We start from the raw sequence: 20,532 nt of genomic DNA on the forward strand, positions 1-20,532 counted from the left end.
TACAGATTTAATGCAATCCTTATCAAAGTACCGAGGACATATTTCACAGAACTAGAACAAATCATAATAGAATTTATAGGGAACTACAGAAGACATAGAATTGCCAAAGCATTACTGAAGGGAAACAAAGAGGCTAGAGGAATATCTCTCCCAGACTTCAGACAATACTATAGAGCTACAGTCATCAAGACAGCATGGTATTGGTACAAAAACAGACATATAGACCAATGGAACAGAATAGAAAGCCAAGAAATGAACCCACAAACTTTTGGTCAACTAATCTTCGACAAAAGAGGCAAGAATATCCAATGGAATAAAGACAGTCTCTTCAGCAAATTGTGTTGGGAAAACTGGACAACAGCATGTAAAGCAATGAAGCTAGAACACTCCCTTACACCATACACAAAAATATACTTAAAATGGATCTAAGACTCAAACACAAGACAAGATACAATAAACTTCCTAGAAGAAAATATAGGCAAAACATTATCTGACATGCATCTCAAAAATGTTCTCCTAGAACAGTCTACCCAAGCAATAGAAATAAAAGCAAGAATAAACAAATGGGACCTAATGAAAATTACAAGCATCTGCACAGCAAAAGAAACCATAAGTAAAACAAAAAGACAAGCTATGGAATGGGAGAAAATTTTTGCAAATTAAACTGACAAAGGCTTGATATCCAGAATATATAAGCAGCTTATATGTCTTAATTAGAAAAAAACAAACAACTCAATCCAAAAATGGGCACAAGACCTAAACAAGCAATTCTCCAAGGAAGACATACAAATGATCAATAGGCACATGAAAAAAAATGCTCAATATCACTAATTATCAGAAATGCAAATCACAACTACAATAAGGTATCACCTCACACCATTCAGAATGGCCATCATTCAAAGATCCACAAATGACAAATGCTGGAGAGGCTGTGGAGAAAGGGGAACCCTCCTACACTGCTGGTGGGAATGCAGTTTGGTGCAGCCACTGTGGAAAACAGTATGGAGATTCCTCAAAAGACTAGGAATAGACTTACCATATGACCCAGGAATCCCACTCCTGGGCTTATATCCAGAAGGGATCCTACTTCAGGATGACACCTGCACCCCAGTGTTCATAGCAGCACTATTGATGATAGCCAAGACATGGAGACAGCCTAAATGTCCATCAACGGATGACTGGATAAAGAAGTGGTGGTATATTTATACAATGGAATACTACTCAGCCATGAAAACCGACAACATAATGCCATTTGCAGCAACATGGTTGCTCCTGGAGAATGTCATTCTACGTGAAATAAGCCAGAAAGAGAACGAAAAATACAATATGAGATCACTCATATGTGGAATCTTAAAAAAAAAATAAAGAAAATCCCAGAAACAAAGCATAAATACAAAACAGAAATAGACTCACAGACATAGAATACAAACTTGTGGTTGCCAAGGGGCAGAGGGTGGGAAGGAATAGACTGTGATTTCAAAATGTAGAATAGATAAACAAGATTATACTGTATAGCACAGGGATATATATACGATCTTATATATAAGATATATATAAGATCTTATGGTAGCTGACAGAGAACAAAATTTGACAATGAATATATATATGTTCATGTCTAACTGAAAAACTGTGCTCTACACTGGAATTTGATACAACATTGTAAAATGATTATAAGTCAATAAAAAATGTTAAAAAACAGAAACAAAAGCATAGATAAATCCAACTTATGTTTCTGACAGGTGAACTAAATTAAGATTATTTGCTGTGGCTCTAAGTATCCCCTTAAATACTGAATTTGCCTTTAAAAACTTCTACTTAGAAATCAAAGAATACATTTCATTATTTCTTGAGAAGAAGAGGTGACCCTTAAAGTGGACTTATTTAAAACCAAAGTTCTCCCCTTTTAATAGAAAGCATAATTTATCAAATAGCTTTAACAGAAAGAAGCAGAAAGCCAGTTTTCTTCTGGGATCTTTCAAGTATATTTATTATCACAAATCAAGGGTAGTAGGTGTTTAAATTTTTCCTTTTAAGTGTTTATTTGCCCTAGTTAACTTAGAAACAGTAATTAAGAGTTTAGCGTTTGAATCCTCCCTGATTTTAAGGGGGCAGGTATTCACAGAGTAGGAGAAAGGAAATGGCACCAGTGGTTGTACCAGTGCACAAAATAGCTGGGCCAACAAAGAAGATGGAAAGAGGAAAAGGAGGCCTCAGAAGCCATTTTTTCTTACCTCATTTGTTTTTTCACCTCAATTAATTTAGAAGTGGTATTTTGCAAAGAGGTGATTGTGGGATTATGGATACATTTGGAAGACTCCCTGTACCAATTAAAATAGATGTACAATTCAGTTTGTTTTATCTTAAAGCTGTGAATTTCTAAGTTAGTTCTGAGAAAAACAAGTTTGAAGATTGAAAGTTCACCATAATGGCCACTAGAGTTCCAGATTATTCTTGGTCATATTGGCCCATTTAGTTTAAAATGTGTATGTGTAAGGTTCATAGTTCTTAAATGTAAAACCAGCTAGGATACCTGAAGGAGGACTACCCTTAGATCATTTAGATTATTGGAATCCTATTTCTCAGATTTTCCCCAAGAAAATTCCTAGGTAGTCCAATTACATTCCAAGAGGAAATGTCCCAAAGTATTAGTACACTTCTGAAAGGAAAATAATTGATTACTTCCCAAAGACAAAGCCTCAACAGCAAGGAAAGAGCCTTGAAACAGAAAGGACAAAGCCTTTCCTGATCCTGAATTAAGTTGGAGAACTCAAAATGCAAAGAGAGTGGAACCCAGAATCTGAGAGGGTCACCAAACCAACAATAGTTAGCAACTCATGGATGCCATGAGCACAAGGGCTCAGTGTGGGTACCTTGCATGGTTCCAGGGGGTCACTTCTGTCAGATCCTACTTCTGACACCATAACTGTCAATTCTAAAAAATAAAATGTCCAGTTATCTCACCAGCACAATGAGTCCATTTGAGAATAGCCTGAGGAATTGCAATTTGGGAAATGTAAGCCATGATGGGCCATAAGCAAATTGAAATAACAAAGGATAGAAGCTTGCTTTTATAGAGAAAAGGAGGAATTATCAGGGACTGTTTTAAATGAAAGTTCATTGGAGGAAAGTAAGAGTTAAGGGAGGTGATGGATTCTCATTGGTTGAGCTGTTGTATTTTTCATTGGCTAAGCTTACTGCTGGGCAAGAAGAAAGTCTCCCTTCCTTTTCCTGGGGTAGTAATGTAGCAACCTTCATCCTTGAGATGCAAGATACAGTTCTTCCTGTCTAGGGTAATTGATTATGAGTGGTACGGTGTGAGCTCCCTCTACAGGCCCTCCCAGATCAAATTTTAGTTAATATTTCCGTTATTTTTTTGTTATTTTTTAAAACAGTTTTTATTGATTTATAATCATTTTACAATGTGTCAAATTCCAGTGTAAAGCACAATTTTTAGTTATACATAAACATATATATATATTCATTGTCACATTTTGTTCTCTATGAGCTACCATAAGATTTTGTATGTGTTTCCCTGTGCTATACAGTATAATCTTGTTTATCTATTCTACATTTTGAAATCACAGTCTATCCCTTCCCACCCACCACCCACCGCCCCCTTGGCAACCACAAGTTTGTATTCTGTGTCTATGAGTCTGTTTCTGTTTTGTATTTATGTTTTGTTTTTCATTTTGTTTTGTTTTGCTTTGTTTTGTTTTGTTTCTCAGAATCCACATATAAGCAATCTCATATGGTATTTTTCTTTCTCTTTCTGGCTAACTTCACTTAGAATGATATTCTCCAGGAGCATCCATGTTGCTCCAAATGGCATTAAGTTGTCGGTTTTCATGGCTGAGTAGTATTCCGTTGTATAAATATACCACCACTTCTTTATCCAGCCATCTGTTGATGGACATTTAGGCTATTTCCATGTCTTGGCTATTGTAAATAGTGCTGCTATGAACATTGGGGTGCAGGTGTCATTTTGATGTAGGGTCCCTTCTGGATATACACCCAGGAGCGGGATTCCTAGGCCATATGGTAAGTCTATTCCTAGTCTTTTGAGGAATCTCCATACTGTTTTCCATAGTGGCTGCACCAAACTGCATTCCCACCAGCAGTGTAGGAGGGTTCCCTTTTCTCCACAGCCTCTCCAGCATTTTTCACTTGTGGATTTTTGAATGATGGCCATTCTGACTGGTGTGAGGTGATACCTCATTGTAGTTTTGATTTGCATTTCTCTGATAATTAGTGATAGTGGGCATTTTTTCATATGCCTATTGATCATTTGTATGTCTTCCTTGGAGAATTGCTTGTTTAGGTCTTTTGCACATCTTTGGATTATGTTGTTTGTTTTTTTTTCTATTAAGTCATATGATCTGCTTCTATATTCTGGAGATCAAGCTTTTGTTGGTTTCATTTGCAAAAATTTTCTCCCATTCCATAGCTTGTCTTTTTGTTTTACTTATGGTTTCCTTTGCTGTGCAGAAGCTTGTAATTTTCATTAGGTCCCATTTGTTTATTCTTGCTTTTATTTCTATTGCTTGGGTAGACTGTTCTAGGAGAACTTTTTGAGATGCATGTCAGATAATGTTTTGCCTATATTTTCTTCTAGAAAGTTTATTGTATCTTGTCTTATGTTTGAGTCTTTGATCCATTTTAAGTTTATTTTTGTGTATGGTGTAAGGGAGTGTTCCAGCTTCATTGATTTACATGCTACGGTCCAGTTTTCCCAACAGCATTTGCTGAAGAGACTATCTTTATTCCATTGGATATTCTTGCCTGTTTTGTCGAAGATTAGTTGACCAAAAGTTTGTGGGTTCATTTCTGGGCTCTCTATTCTGTTCCATTGGCCTGTATGTCTGTTTTTGTACCAATATCATGAAGGTTTCCTTTATTAATTTTCACAATATTAAGTGCTTACTATGTATTAAGCACTGTCCTAGACATTTCTCTACTTACCAAGTTATAGGATCATCACACACAGAAAATCATTATCTTAATTTTCCATATGGTGAAACTGAGGCTCAGAGGAATGGAGTAATTTACATGGTCACATAGCTGACAATTGATAAAGTTGTGAATTTCCCCCTACTATTAGATTGAACCATATGAAATTGCTATTTTTTTCAATAATGGTCTAATATTGGCAATTGCATGTGATTCAAACTAATAGAATGTAAACTCCTTGAGGCCAGGAATCTTTCTGCTTTCTTCGCTGTTATAGCTCCATAGCCTTAACTAGTGCTTGACCTATTAGGGAATCAATACATATTTTTTGAATGAATGAATGAAAATTTTTGTTTTTATAGTCTACACTCATTCCCCTATGGTGATGTTTCCAAAACTTCAGGTATATTTTAACATCACCAAAATTTTGCCTTATCCACATGCTCATGTGCCTTTGAAAATTATCTGATGGGTACTGATAATACCCCATTAGGTAAGGGTGGAGCATATGCCACATTTTAGACACTGCTGCCCTTAACACCATCTTGGCTACAAGGAGGAATGAGAGTTAATATATAAGCCCAAAATAAAAAAAAGTACCAGAGTCGTTAAAAGGTCTTTGATGCAAAATGGTCCTAAGGGAGAACAGCAAATGAAGAAACATCTATTCAACAAAAAGTATGAAATTCAGTAAGAAAGATGAGATTTGTGCTATATATGAACCAAGATAATCCCCTCTCTTCTCTCTATCAGGTCAGAGAGGCAAGACTTCACTTCATACTCCTGAATCCAAGAACAGAAGGTTTCCTCTCCCTCCAGCCCCCAGTTAGAAGGCTTTCTTCTCAAGAGGAGCAAGATGTCAGCATTTCTCTTCCTGCTCTCCACTACTTGTTACTGAGCCCAAGTCCCAAGGCAAGTATGGTTGAGAGGTGGAGTTTTCTCTTGCCACTCAGCCTCCACTTGTTGAATGGAGACTATACTTTTGGCACAGCATGCTGAGAAGACTGGGGCACTAGTTACCTTGGCCAAGCTTGTGAGGCTGTGGTTACAAACCAGGCGAGGCTAGATGAGAGAATCACAGACTGCTGCCATTCCCCAAACAAGTGCTCATCTCCTATAGTGGAGGTGTTCCTCAGACAGAAGCTTACCATTGTCCCTACTCCTAGCTCCAGGGTCCTGTCTCAAAGATTGTGCCAGATAAAGAAGCCAATCATAAATAGAAGACTCCTAAGAAAAGAAAGATCTCAAATCAATAATTTAACTTTCCACCCTAAGACACTATAGTAAAGAACAAGTGGACTCTGAAGCAGCCAAATGGAAGAAAATATAATGATTAAAGTGAATATTAATTAGCAAAGAGAAAATCAAACCAAACACTGATTCTTTGAAAAGATCAAGAAATCAGCAAGCCTTTAGCAAGAATAACCAAGGTAAAAAGAATACTCAAATTGCTAGAATCAGAAATGAAAGAGGAGACATTACTACCAGCCTTACAGAAATAGGAAAGGATTATAAAGGATTACTATGAACAATGGTAAGGCTACAAATTAGATAACTAAAATGAAATGGACACATTCCTAAAAAGACAGAATCTAATTTAACTGAATCAAGAACTAACCAATCTGACTAGACATAAAAAATGAAGAAATTGAATAAATAATACAAAAAGTACTTACAAAGAAAATCCAAGATCCAGATGAATTCAACACTGAATTCTATCAAACATTTAAAGGAGAATTATTAACAATTATTTACAAAATCTTCCAAAAAGTGTAAGAGGAGGAAACACTTCCCAACTCAATTTATGATGCCAGCATTACTCTGATACCAAATCCAGATGAACATATCACAAGAAAAGAAAACTGTAAATCAGTAACTCTATTAATATGGATGTAAAAATCCTCAACAAAGTACTAGCAAACCAAATCCAGCATCATATAAAAATAAATATAAAATATGACCTAATAGGATTTATCTCAGGAATGCAAAGTTGGTTTAACACTTGGGAATCAATTAATGTAATATTTATCAATAGAATAAAAAATAAATTCTTGTAATCTTCTCAATAGATGCTAAAAAAGTATTTAACAAAAGTCAACATATTTTCATGATAAAAACACTCAACAAACTAGGAATGGAAGTGACTTACTTAACCTTAATATGAAACACCCACAGCTAACTTCATACTTAATAAAGAAAGGCTAGATATTTTCCTGTAAGACAGTGATGTCTTGTCAGACCACTTCTATTCAACATTGTGCTGGAAGTTCTAACCAGGGCAACTAGGCAAGAGAATGAAATAAAAGTCACCCATATTGGAAAGGAAGAAATAAAACTCTCCCTATTCAGAGATGCTTTTTTATATATGAGAAATCCACTAAAAAATCTAAAATAAAAACTAATAAACATGTTCAGCAAGGTTACAGGATAAAAGATCGATATACAGAGGTTGTATTTCTGTAATTCTTGCAATGAAAAAATTGGAAATGAAATTAAAAAAATGATCCTATTTGCAGTAACATCAAAAAAAGTTTATGATTAAATTTAACAAAACAATGCAAAGCCAATGTGAAAACTACAAAACATTGTTGAAAGAAATTAAACATCCACATAATTGAAAAAAAATCCTATGATAATGAACAGGAAGTCTTAACATTGTTAAGATGTCAATGCTCCCAAGGTTATCCACAGATTCAATGCAATCACTATCAGAATCCCAGCTGACTGTAGTAAGAACTAGACAGGGTGATTCTAAAATTCATATGGATTGCAAGGGATCCAGAATGGTCAAAACAATTTTGAAAAAAAAAAAATGAAGAGCTTGCAATTTCTGATTTTTAAATTTACTACAAAACAACTAATCAAGAGAGTGTGTCACTGGCACAAGGATAGATGTATAGATCAACAAAATAAAATTGAGAGTCCAGAAATAAAAACATCTATATTCAACTAGTTTTAAACAATGGTACCAAACCATCCAATGAGGGAAAAATAGTCTTCTCAACAAATGGTTCTGGGACAGACATTTGCAAAAGAATGATGTTGGAACTTTACTTCATGTTATTTATAAGAATTAACTAAAAATGGATCAGAGACCTAAGTTTAAGAGATTAAAACTGTAGAAGTCTTAGAAGAAAACAGAAAAAGATAGAAAAGAAACCTTAATTACAGGGAGATAAGTAATTCACCTGATAAAGAATTCAAGGTAATGGTTATAAAGATTCTCACTGAACTGTGGAGAAAATGAATGAATACAGTGAGAACTTCAAAAAAGAGAAGAAATACAAAAAAGTACAAAACAGATGTCACAGAGCTGAAGGATATAACTGCACTGAAAAATGCACTGGCAGCAGATTAAGAGAAGAAGAAGAAAGGACCAGTCAACCTGAAGACAAGGCAGTGGAACTCAAAGAATCAGAGCAGCAAAAATTTTTTTAAAAGAATTTTAAAAGGTGGAGATATTTTAATGGACTTATGGTAAAACACCAAACAGACTAACAGTCACATCATAAGGCTCTCAGAAGTAGAAGGAGAGTGTGAAAGGGGTAGAAAAGTTATTTGAAGAAATAATGCCTGAAAATTTCCCTAACCTGAGTAAGGAAACATCCAGATCAAGGAATTCTAGAGAGTTCAAAAAAAAAAAAAAAAAAAAAAAAGGGAGGGAGTGCAAAGAGGCTCACACTAATGCATATTATAATTAAAATGTCAAAGTAAAAGACAAAGAGAGAATTTTAAAAGTAGCAGGAGCAAAGTAACTTTTTATGTACAAGGAAGAAGCCCTCATAAGAGTAGCAGCATACTTTTCAGCAGAAACTTTGCAGACCAGAAGGGAGTGCAGCAGTATATTCAATGTGCTAAAAGAAGAAAAAAAAAAAGAGTTCACCCCAAATACTCTAGCAGGCAAAGGAATCATTCAGAAGTGAGGGGGAGATAGAGTTTTCCAGACAAGCAAAAGCTAAAGGAGCTCATTTCCACTAAACTGGCCTTACAAGAAATGTTATAGGGCCTTCTTTAAGCTGAAAACAGCAGCATTCATTAGTAACAAGAACATGTGTGAAAGACTCAATCTCACTGGAAAGGCAAAATATATAGTAAAGGTAGTGAATTAATCACTTATAAAGCTACTATGAAGGTTAAAATACCGAAGTAGTAAAAATAAAATTTATTACAATAATTATTAAGGGATATACAAGGTAAAAAAGGATCTAAAATGTGACATCAAAAACATAAAACATGGGGGAGTAATAATGTTGAACTTTACAATGAAATCAAACTTAGGTTGTTATCAATTAAAACATATTGCTACAGATAAGTGTTGTTACATGTAAGCCTCATGGTAACCAGAAAGCAAAAACCTATAGTAAATCCACAAAAGAGAAAGAGAAAGGAATATAAGTACATGACTGAAGTCATCAAATCAAATGAGAGCAAGAGAAGAAGAAAGGAACAGCAAGGAAGTACAAAAATGACCAGAAAACAATTAACAAATTGGGAATAAGGACATGCCTATGAACAATTACTTTAAATGTAAATAGACTAAATATTTTAATTAAAAAGCATAAAGTAGTTGAATGGATTTAAGGAAAAGATCTATCTATCTATATACCGCCTACAAGAGAAACTTTAGATGTGAGGACACACACAAACTGAAAGAGAAGTGATTAAAAATGATATTCCATGTAAATGGAAACCAGAATGTAGCTGGAGTAGCTATACTTAAACGAAATAGACTTTAAAACAAAAATTGTAATAAGAGACAAAGAAAAGGGTTACATGATAAAGGAATCAATCCAATAAGGAACACTATAACATTTGTAAATATTTATGCATCTAACTTAAAAGCACCTAAATATATAGGCAGATATAAACATACCAAAAGGTAGAGATGGAGAGCAATACAATAATAGTACAGAACTTTAATATCCCACTTAAAGCAATGGATACATTAAGACAGAAAATCAGTAAGGAAATATGGACCTTATTCTACACAAATGGAAATCAAAAGAAAGCCAGAATAGCAATACTTACATCAGACAAATAGACTTTTAAAATAAAGACTGTTACAAGAGACGAATAAGGACCCTACATAATGATCAAGGAATCAATCATTCTCTAGGATAGATCACATACTAGGCCACAAAACAAGCCTTGGTAAATTTAAGAAAATTGAAATCATGTCAAGCATCTTTTCTGATCACAACACTATAAGGCTAGAAATCAACTACAAAAAAAGCAAGAAACACAAACACGTGGAGGCTAAACAGTAAGCTACTAAACAAGCAACAGATCACTGAAGAAATCAAAGAGGAAATAAAACAATATGTAGACACAGTGAAAACAAAAATGGGTTGATCCAAAACCTATGGGATGCAACAAAAGCAGTTCTAAGAGGGAAGAGTAAAGTGATAAAAGCTTACCTCAGGAAACACGAAAATTCTCAAATAAATAACCTAACTTTATACCTAAAGGAACTAGGGAATGAACAAGCAAAACCAAAGTTAGTAGAAGGAAATGAATCATAAAGATCAGAGCAGAAATAAATGAAATAGAGTCCAAACAATAGAAAATGTCAATGAAACTAAATGCTGGTCCTTTGAAAAGATAAACAAAATTGATACACTTTTAACCAAACTCATCAAGAAAAAAGAGAGCCCAAATCAATGAAATCAGAAATGAAAAAGTATAAGTGACAATTGGCACCACAGAAATACAAAGAATCATAAGAAACTACTGCAGACAACTATATACCAATAAAATGGACAACCTAGAAGAAATGGACAAATATCTAGAAAGGTACAATCTCCAAAGACTGAATCAGGAAGAATTAGAAAATAACAGACCAATTACCAAGAGTGAAATTGAATCAGTAATTTTAAAATTCCCAACAAATAAATGTCCAGAACCAGATAGCCTCACAGGTGAACTCTACCAAATGCTTAGAGAAGAGTTAACACCTATCCTTCTGAAACTACTCAAAAAATTTGCAAAGGAACACTTCTGAACACATTCTATGAGGCCACCATCACCCTGATACCAAAATTAGACAAAGATATCAGAAAAAATATCATGAATATTGATGCAAAAATCCTCAACAAAATAGTTGCAAACTGGATCAAACATTACACTAAAAGGATCATACACCGTGATCAAGTAGGATTTATCCCAGGGATGCAAGGATTTTTCAGTATATGCAAATCAATCAATATAATACACCACATTAACAAATTGAAGAATAAAAGCCATGTGATCAACTCAATAGATGCAGAAAAATCTTTTGACAAAATTCAATTCCATTTATGATAAAAAAAATAAGTTCCAGAAATCGTGCATAGATAGAACTTACTTCAACATAATAAAGGCCATCTATGACAAACCCACAGCTAACTTCATAGTCAATGGTGAAAAGCTGAAAGCATTCCCTCTAAGATTATGAACAAGACAAGGATGCCCACTCTCACCACTTTTATTCAGCATAGTTTTGGTAGACCTAGCTACAGTAATCAGAGAACAAAAAGAAATAAAAGGAATCCAAATTGGAAAGGGAGAAGTAAAACTGTCAGTGTTTGCAGATGACATATACTATACATAGAAAATTTTAAAGATGCCACCAGAAAACTACTAGAGGTCATCAATGAATTTGGTAAGGTTGCAGGATACAAAATTAATATGCAGAAATTTGTTGCATTTCTATACACTAACAACGAAATACTAGAAGGAGAAATTAAGGAAACATTCCCATTTACCACCACATTACAAAGAATAAATTGCCTAAGAATAAAGGAAGCAAAAGACCTCTACTTCCAAAACTATAAGATGCTGATGAAAGAAACTGAAGATGACATAAATTGATAGAAAGATACATTGTGTTCTTGGATTGGAAGAATCAGTATTGTTAAAATGACCATACTACTCATGGCAATATACAGATTCAAGACTATCTTTATCAAATTACCAATGGAATTTTTCACAGAACTAGAGCACAATTTTAAAAAAATTTGTATGGAAACACAAAAGACCCGAAATGGACAAAACAATCTTGAGAAAGAGGAATGGAGCTAGAAGAATCACATTCCCTGACTTCAGACTATACTATAAAGCTACCATAATCAAAACAGTATGGTACTAGCATAAAAACAACTACATAGATCAATGGAAAAGAATAGACAGTCCAGAAATAAGCCTATGCATATACGTTCAATTAATTTATGACAAAGGACCCAAGAATATAAAATGGGGAAAGGACAGTGTCTTCAAGAAATGGTGCTGGGAAAATTGAACAGCCACATGGAAAACAATCAAAAAATTAGTTCAAAATGGATTCAAGACTTGAATGGAAGACCTGAAATCATAAAACTACTAGAAGAAAACGTAGATAGTAGGCTCCTTGACATAGGTCTTGGAGATGATTTTTTTTTTCTAACACCAAAAGCAAAAGCAACAAAAATAGAAACATAAGTAAGGCTGCATCAAACCAGAAGTCTTCTGAACAGCAAAAGAGACCATGAACATGAAAAGGTAACCTATTGAATGGGAACAATATTTGCAAACCATCTATCTGATAAGAGGCTAATATCCAAAATAAAGAATTCATAAAACTCAGTATTAAAAATAACCACTAACAAAATAATTTAAAAATGGACAGAACTTCTGAATAGGCATTTTTTCTAAAGAAGACATACAAAAGGCCAATATGTGCATGAAAAATACTCTACATCATTAATCATCAGGAAAATGCATATCACAACCACAATGAGGTATTACCTCACATTTGTTAGAATGGCTATTATCAAAAAGACTAGCAATAACAAGTGTTGGCGAGGATGTGGAAAAAAGGAAATTCTCGTGTGCACTGCTGGTGGGAATGTAAATTGGTGCAGCCATTATAGGAAATAGTATGGAGGTTCCTCAAAAAATAAAAATAAAACTACCAAATGATCTAGCAATTTCACTTCTTGGTATTTACCCAGAGGAAAAAATCTAATTCAAAAAGATATGCACCCTCATGTTCACTGCAGTATTATTTACAATAGCCAAAATATGGAAACAACCTAAGTATGCATTAGTGGATTAATGAATAAAACTGTGATACACACACACACACACACACACACACACACACACACACACACAGGAATATTATTCAGCCAGAAAAGAATGAAATTTTGCAATTTGTAACAACATGAAAGGACCTTGAAGGCATTATGCTAAATTAAATATGTCACACAGAGAAAGACAAATGCAGAATGATCTTTCTTATATGTGGAACCTTACTATATATATTCACTATATATAGTGAATTTTAAAAAAGAAGGGCAAGCCAGCCATCTGCAACTAGAGCCTTTCAGTTTTGCCTCCCTTCTAGTGGTGGCTCTGTTGGAGACCTCTGGCCACATTTCCTCTCATTTTCCCAGGTGGTCTATTTTTTCAGCCATTCTTTAGACTTAGGTCAGGCTCTGTGTGCTCCCAGGGCTTCAGGCTTCAGGCTTCAGTTGTCTCTTCTTAATATAAGATAGTTCAGTTGCTGATGATGCCACTTATCAGGGGAGCACTTCATAGACTTTGTATCAGAGTGCTGTTGGCATTTCTGAAAATGGTGTAGGTTATCCATTCGCTTTGAGTTTATAAGAGATGGAGTTTCCATCCTGATTTTTTTTAATGTAAAGCCTTATGCTGGATACTTTTGATGTTATCACATTGAATCCTCATACCAACCTAATGAGGAGGATGCCTTTCTCTCCATTTTACAGATGTAGAAACTGAGGCTTGGAGAGAGGAAGTGGCATGTCCAAGGTCATGTTCAGTGAGGAAGTGACTGAGTTAGGTTAGAAGTCTTGTGCCTGTAACTCTAAGATTTGAAATAAAATATAAGAAGTAGGGGAGGTGTAGTGAGGTAACCTGCTGTTCTTCTCTATTGAGCAAGAGCAAAGGGGAGAGATCTGAGTAAGGTGAGCCCCAAGAAAGAATCCATCACCATTATTATTTCCTTCTTCTTCAGGGGCTTTTAAAGCATCAGTCACCTGTGGCTCATTCCCATATAGTGAACTGCCCTATTTATCTTTCTACAGAAAGTGAAACATCTCTAAGGCAGCTCACCACCCCACTCCCCAACCCAGAACCATTTGGAGGAAAGTGGGCATTATTCCCCAGGTCTCACCAGCCACAGAGCCAATTCACTTTCCCTTATCCCACTTTGTCTGGAGTGTGTGTGTGGGCAGGGGTAATGAACTACTAGATGGCTTTTCAGGCTTTTTCCAGGCCTGCATCTCAAGTCCCATCTCCCCTAGGATACCAAGTATATTGTTAGTTTCAACCATTTGCTAGCTGTGTGACTTTTGTCTTTTCTTAGTCTCTCTGCACCTCAGCTTCCTCTGTTGTAAAATGGATATAATAATAGTACCAAACTCACTGTGTTGTTGTGAAGGTTCAACTAGTTAATACTTAAGAAAATGCATAACACAATGCCTACTATATAGCAAGCATTCAATAAATGGTAGCTGCTGATAAAAAAAGAAAGTACAACATAGTCTTAGGGATTGCTAATTGAGTGATATGATGTGCCAGGACCTGTATTATACTTAAAGGAGCAGTGTGGATGATGACTCTGGCATCAAACATCCCTGATTCAAATCCTGGATCTAAGTGTGACCTCGGGCAAGTCATCTCGCTACTCTTAGAGCCTTCTTTCCTGTATTTAAAATAGGGACCATAATATTTCTTAGTTGTGTTATGAACATTGGTGAGATTATATATATATATATATATATATATATATATATATATAATCATACAAAATTATATTATATATTAATTTTATATATGATTTGCCCAGTGCCTGGCTCAAAGTAAGTGCTGAAGACATATTAGTTATTATCACTCTTATTATATTAGCCATTATCTCACTTAACACTCACAAAACTTATATGGCACAGAAAGTGGATTACAAGATCTCTTGCTATTTAGAACAGTGTTCAGATTCCAAATGAGCTTGGGAATGGATAACTGTTGATCTAAGCAATTCCTTTATTATGCAATGGCACCTACGTAAAAATTAGCAAAAGATCATCTTTCATTATCTTACTTAAGGCTTCTAAGGGAGGAGTCGGGTGCAGGACAGTGGACATTGGACTTGACACCAGATGCCCAATGTCCTTGTCCTAGCTCTGCTACTCATTGCCTGTGGGACCAGGAGCCGTTGACTAGGCAAATGAAACAATGTTTCCATTGCTATATCTTACCCAGATATATGGAATACTTCTGAGCAATATAAATCAGTTCATTCTCCTGAGTTCCACTGTGACTATCTGTAAAATAGAGCCATAAATAGTCTAGAGGAATGTAAAAGTGGTGAACTATGTAGGACTATACACACAAAGGGAGGGTCAGCAAACTTTCTTTGTAAGGGGCCAAATAGTAAATATTTTAAGCTTCTGAGGGCCATGCAGTCTCACTTGAAACTACTCATTCTGCTTTTGTAGCACAAAAGTATGCATAGAAAATATGTAAATGAATGATCGTGGCTGTTTTCTAATAAAAATTTATTTACAAAAACAGGTGGCAGGCCTTGGTTTGCTGACCCCTGATTTAGATCCTCATTATTGAGCACCAGCAATATGCTGGGTACCTGGTAACTATTGAGGATATCGAGGTAAACAAGACCCAGTATTTATCCTGGAAAAGCTCCTGGTCTTGTGAGGTAGTCAGGTATATAAATAGGTAATCAAAATTCAGGGTGATAAGTGCTCTGTAGCAGCATGGATGAGTGTTTTTGCTTTGTAACAAAGGAAGCCCCTGTAGTTGTATACTGTGGTGATGACTCTACTTCTGCCCTAGTAAGTCTTTTTGGTCCAATCAGTCTTATCAAATCCATTGATAAAGGTTTCAGCTAATAAAACCCTCTTGTTAATCTTAATTATATCACAAGTCTCATACAATAATGTTCAGAGCAAATGGGATTTTTTAAATCTACATTTTTGTGCCAATTCTTAAGTCCCCTGATAGTGAAATATAGCGTGGCAGTCTTCCCTTTTGTCAGTAGATTTCCTCTAAATGTGATAAAAGAACCAGAGGAGCACAGTGACCTGGCCTTCATACTGGTAAGCCTGACTTTACTCTTTTATTCACTAGTTATGTATATGTAGTGGGACAAGTCTCTTGGTCTTTGTCATTTTCTGTTACCTTGCTACAAGTGTGAGGGCCCAGTTAAATGGTTTACAACATCCCTTCCAGCTCTGCAGCTGTAGTTGGTGCATAAATATACAATGTGCATCTGGCATGTTTTTCACTTGAATTTTCTGTGCCTCAGTTTCAACTTGTAAAATGGTGGGTGAAGTGGGCTAAGGGAATCTCAAAAGACTCTTTGATTTTGCTTATACTTAGAGGCTAAGACTGGGACTTTTCAAGGCATATTCTTTTTGGGGATACACTTGGAGCAAATCTCAAGGGGCAGATCTATAGCTAGATGGAAACCTGAGGAAAATGAAGTAGCACATTCAGGTGAAGTCCTGAGTTCACCTGCCTAATTTGGGAAGGCTTTCTGTAGGAGAGTTATCAGGTACAGTGGTCATCTTCCACCAATTACCATCTCCCACCTTGCCCCACTCTGGGCTATGTGTCCAGATGCCTTTTAAGAAGTTTATTCTGTTCTGGTACTAACAAAGGAAGTTAAGAGACAGGCAGGCAGGCAGACTTGTGTATGGACCATCCTCTGTGAGCAAAGTCCTATTCTAGAAAGGGAATATAGTATAATGGCTAAGGGTATGGCCTCTGGTGTCACTATGCCTGGATTCAAATTCCAAATCTATTAGTAATGATTATGGAGAACATAGGTAAATCACTTAACCTTTTTGCACCTCATTTGAACTATCTTTAAAATGCAGATGACAATAGTACCCACCTCATACAGTTGTTGCAAAAACTAAATAAATAAAGAGGAAATTAGTGCAATGTCTCACACTTATAAGGATTAACTATTATTATTATTATCATCCTGAGATGGACAGACAGCCTACTTGGAGAAACAGAATTCATGGATAAAGGTGAAAGTGTGGGACAGAGATAAGGGCACTTCCTGGCATGGGAGGCAGGAGGACTAGACTTCTATTCTTGGCCTGCCACTGGCTTGGTGTGTGACCTAGGTCAAATCTCTGCCTCTTTTTGGTCTCATTTTCACAAACTGGATAATATTTCTGATTTCTTCCAATGCAAACATTTTCTGAGTCAAACAGATTCTGTGCAAGCTGTGCACATAAGTATAAAAAAGACCCAGAGTTAAGGCATGATCCAGATCAGGTGAAGTTAACCTTAAAGACCAGACCAGAGAAAGAGGAACAAACAGACCATGAGCTAGTGACCTGACCCCTGGCCAAACCACAAAGATATCAGAAGCTGTCTTTAGGGCTCTAGGATCTGCCTACTTTCCCCTCCTCTCTTCCTTTCCCTTCAGCATCTGAGTATCAACCTGCATTCTTGCTTATCTCCCTCTTAGCAAACCCTGCTCTCGGGCTATGTAGGGCAGAGGGACAAAAAGCACTAGATGTAGGGAGACTCTCCATCAAGTCATGAGTGAGCTCCTAGTTCTAGTTCCAGCAGTTGTGGTATGCATTCTTGGGGGCCCCTAATATCTCTTTTCACCTTTTCCAGCCCCCACCCCTCTCTTGGTCTACTGTCCCTGCCCTCTTTCCCTCTAAGCTTCCACACATCTCTACTAGAGCACTTGTCAGGCTGTATTGTAATTGTTTATGTCTACCAATCTCTCCCTTAGCCTGTGAGTTCAGGTGACTAGCTGCAGGTGTCCGTTTCATCTCATTGATGTCCAGAACCTAGCTGAGAGGTCACTGCTGAGCAGGTGATTTCTCAGGCAAACTCACTACCTGCTGGTTTCCTGAGTGAATGGAGGAGGAAATGAGAAAGAGAAGCATGGACTGCATCTCTACCTGCTGCTTCCTTGATTTTATGTTTTAGGCAAGACAGGTATAGTCTCTGGATCTCTAGAGCCTCCCTATAAAATGAGAGGATCAAAGTGATGGACTTTGAGGTAACTTTCATCATTTTTTTTTTTTTGCTTTTTTATGCATTTGCTCAGTTATCAAGATCTGATAATAATAGCTTTAAGTTATATTCCTGTCAAATATATTTGCACTTAAATAAGGAACAAAGCTTTCCTTGGTAAACAGGATAAGCTGTGATCTTCCCCAATCTAAATCCTAAACAAGTGGGGTCCAAATTAATGCATTTTGCCTTGTAAAGTTCATAAAAATTTTGTGGCCCAATGGGGACAAAGTATATTCTATGTATTTGATTGTGACAAATCTGTAAAAACCCTTTATGTGGCTTTCCCTAATCTCTCTCTGTTTCTCCCTCCTTCCCTCCTCTTCAGCTGAAAATAACAGACCAGCCCTCCCTCTGTGCCTTTGTGGCCCCATCCCCTGCTGTGACCATGGAGACTCTCAGCAGCTGCCGGACTGCCTTCCTCTCTGAGCTTGTGCCCAGTGGTTACCTGGCTCAGGTCTTCCCAGGCTGCTCTGAAGTAGAAGACCTGGCTGGGGAGGTGGTGCTGGAGAAGTCTGAGCAGTGTGACCAGGATGACTTGAGTCCCAAGGATGAGAATGGTCAGAACAAGAAAAAAACCAAAGTCAACAAGATCTGGAATTTTGTGAGCCGCAGAAAAGTTGCCTCCAATCAGGGGAAGCGCCCCCAGTCCATGATTTTATTGGGAGACACTTCAAGACCATCAGAGTTGAAGCCCAAAGTCACATTAATGGATCGAATGAAGTCATTCAAGAGGTTGAAACCTTTGACTGGGGCCTCCAAGAATACTCCTCCTAGGAGGAACAAGGCCCAGCAACCCCAAGAGATTCCAGGTATGTACCAGATGAGAAAGGCCCAGGAGGCTCCAAAGCCCTTCCGCTATTCTTACTCAGGCCACATTGAAAGCCTGGAGCCCTTCCTTGTAGATGTGCAGAAGCTAGTGCATGCCCCCAAGAGGATGAACCAGAAAGTACTGGCCTTCAATGACTTTGGTATCCAAGTGGAGGAGGATTCCTGGGAGGAAGAGTCCCCTAACCAGCCTGGTAGGGGCAGGCAGGCCAAAAGCTACCAGAAAAGCATGTTACCTGGGGACCTTGAGGCCCCATACACATTAGCTGGAGACTCCAGAATCCAGGAACTTGAGGCTGCCATTGAGGGCTCAACCTTGGAAGGGAACATGGAAGGGGGTTACAAGGAGGGCCCTGGGCACCTGCACCGAGACAAGACTATGCCTTTTGGTAGTGTTGTCAAGTTCTTCAGCAATGTGGCTGAGGTGGCCCGAAAGTGGCGTTCATTCTCCCGAGATGAGTTGCAGATGGGCAGACGCCGAGGCGAGGCCTACTTCATCAGTGGTGACAGTGAAGACTTCATTCTGGAGAGTATAGCCTCCCGAGCCAACTTCCCACTCAGCCTGCCCTGCCACCCCTCTGAGGCTGTGTTGTGGGGCAGTGTCATTGGGAGGCACCAGCGCCACCACCACAAGGCTTCACAAGCCTCATTCACCTTTAAAATGAGCGCAGAGGGCAAGGAGACTTTGGACCATGCCCTCACAGTTCCCTGCACTGCTGCTACCTTGGTCTCAACTTCAACCTCAGCTGTCTTCAAGTTCCAGGATGATCCGACACCAAAGAATGGCTGTAGCTTCCACTATGGCCATGCCTTCACTAGGGAGCACTCTTCTTCTAAAGAGCTTGATGAAGACACTGAGACCGTGGTCAGCTTCCTGAAAGAAGATGACAGTGTTGGAGAGTCCCCTGAGCTGGGCATTTGTGCCAAGAGGATGACCACCAAAGCGGTCATGGAGAAGCTAAAAGACAAGCCCAATGAGATGGAGGAGCAGGATACCCACAGGGGACCTGTGGGGTCCACCCAGGCAGGGCAGCCTCAGGATTCTGACTTAGATATAGGAGCAGCAGATGCAGAGAGAGAAGCCAGCAAAGCTTGTGCTGGAGTCCCCAGTACTCAGGTAAGGTGGGATCTGGATTTCCAAATCGCCACTTGAAATGTTCACATCCCCAGAAGCCAGCTAAACTACCATGGCCTCTTATATAACCATGCCTTCCATCAGAAATATCCTGGAAGGAAAGCTCCCACCAGTCAGTTACCTTGGAATTGACTCATCCTAAAACCCCAGGCAATTTTTGTCTCTTCCTTGGGCTGAATGCCTGCAATCACATCTTAATTCAGCCTTGAACCAAAACTGAAGCTCTGGGAATGTCAGCAGAGTGACCAGGTTCATTTAATGATGCCCAAGACAGCCATAGTCTCTTATTTTGCTTAGACTGTGGGATATTTCCCTGGCTTTGCCACCCTCTCCTCCCTCATCAACAGGACCTGAATCCAGAGACAGGGGTCAAGGAAAGCCTCTAGGACTGAGGGTCAGGAGACCTGGATTTATGTCTCAGCTCTGTGCCCCATTCTCTGTATGACTTTGAGACAAGTCCTTTCATCTTGTTGGACCTCAGTTTCCCTATGAAGAAGAGAAGGCAGTCTTGGTGTCTTAGAAATCTCTAAGCACCTTCTGGTAACAACACTGTTGTTTGACCTGAAGAATGTAGG

General features: G+C 37.6%; 1 protein-coding gene across 12 annotated transcripts in view; it reads left to right on the forward strand.

The window, feature by feature from the left end:
• ARHGEF9 (Cdc42 guanine nucleotide exchange factor 9) overlaps positions 1–20,532 on the forward strand; it is a 410,653-nt gene that overhangs the window by 102,292 nt on the left and 287,829 nt on the right. For 9 of the 12 annotated variants that reach the window (XM_074359745.1, XM_074359746.1, XM_074359741.1 and 6 more), the window contains one exon: positions 18,323–19,939. In XM_074359745.1, coding sequence (XP_074215846.1) covers positions 18,383–19,939 — 1,557 coding nt within the window. In that variant the 5' untranslated portion in view covers positions 18,323–18,382. Of the gene's footprint in view, positions 1–5,700; positions 5,860–17,964; positions 17,981–18,322; positions 19,940–20,532 lie in introns of those variants that run through there. The other 3 variants (XM_074359744.1, XM_074359751.1, XM_074359747.1) reach the window with 3 other exon arrangements.

Source organism: Camelus bactrianus, chromosome X, assembly GCF_048773025.1.
Source record: "Camelus bactrianus isolate YW-2024 breed Bactrian camel chromosome X, ASM4877302v1, whole genome shotgun sequence".
Lineage (NCBI taxonomy): Eukaryota > Metazoa > Chordata > Mammalia > Artiodactyla > Camelidae > Camelus > Camelus bactrianus.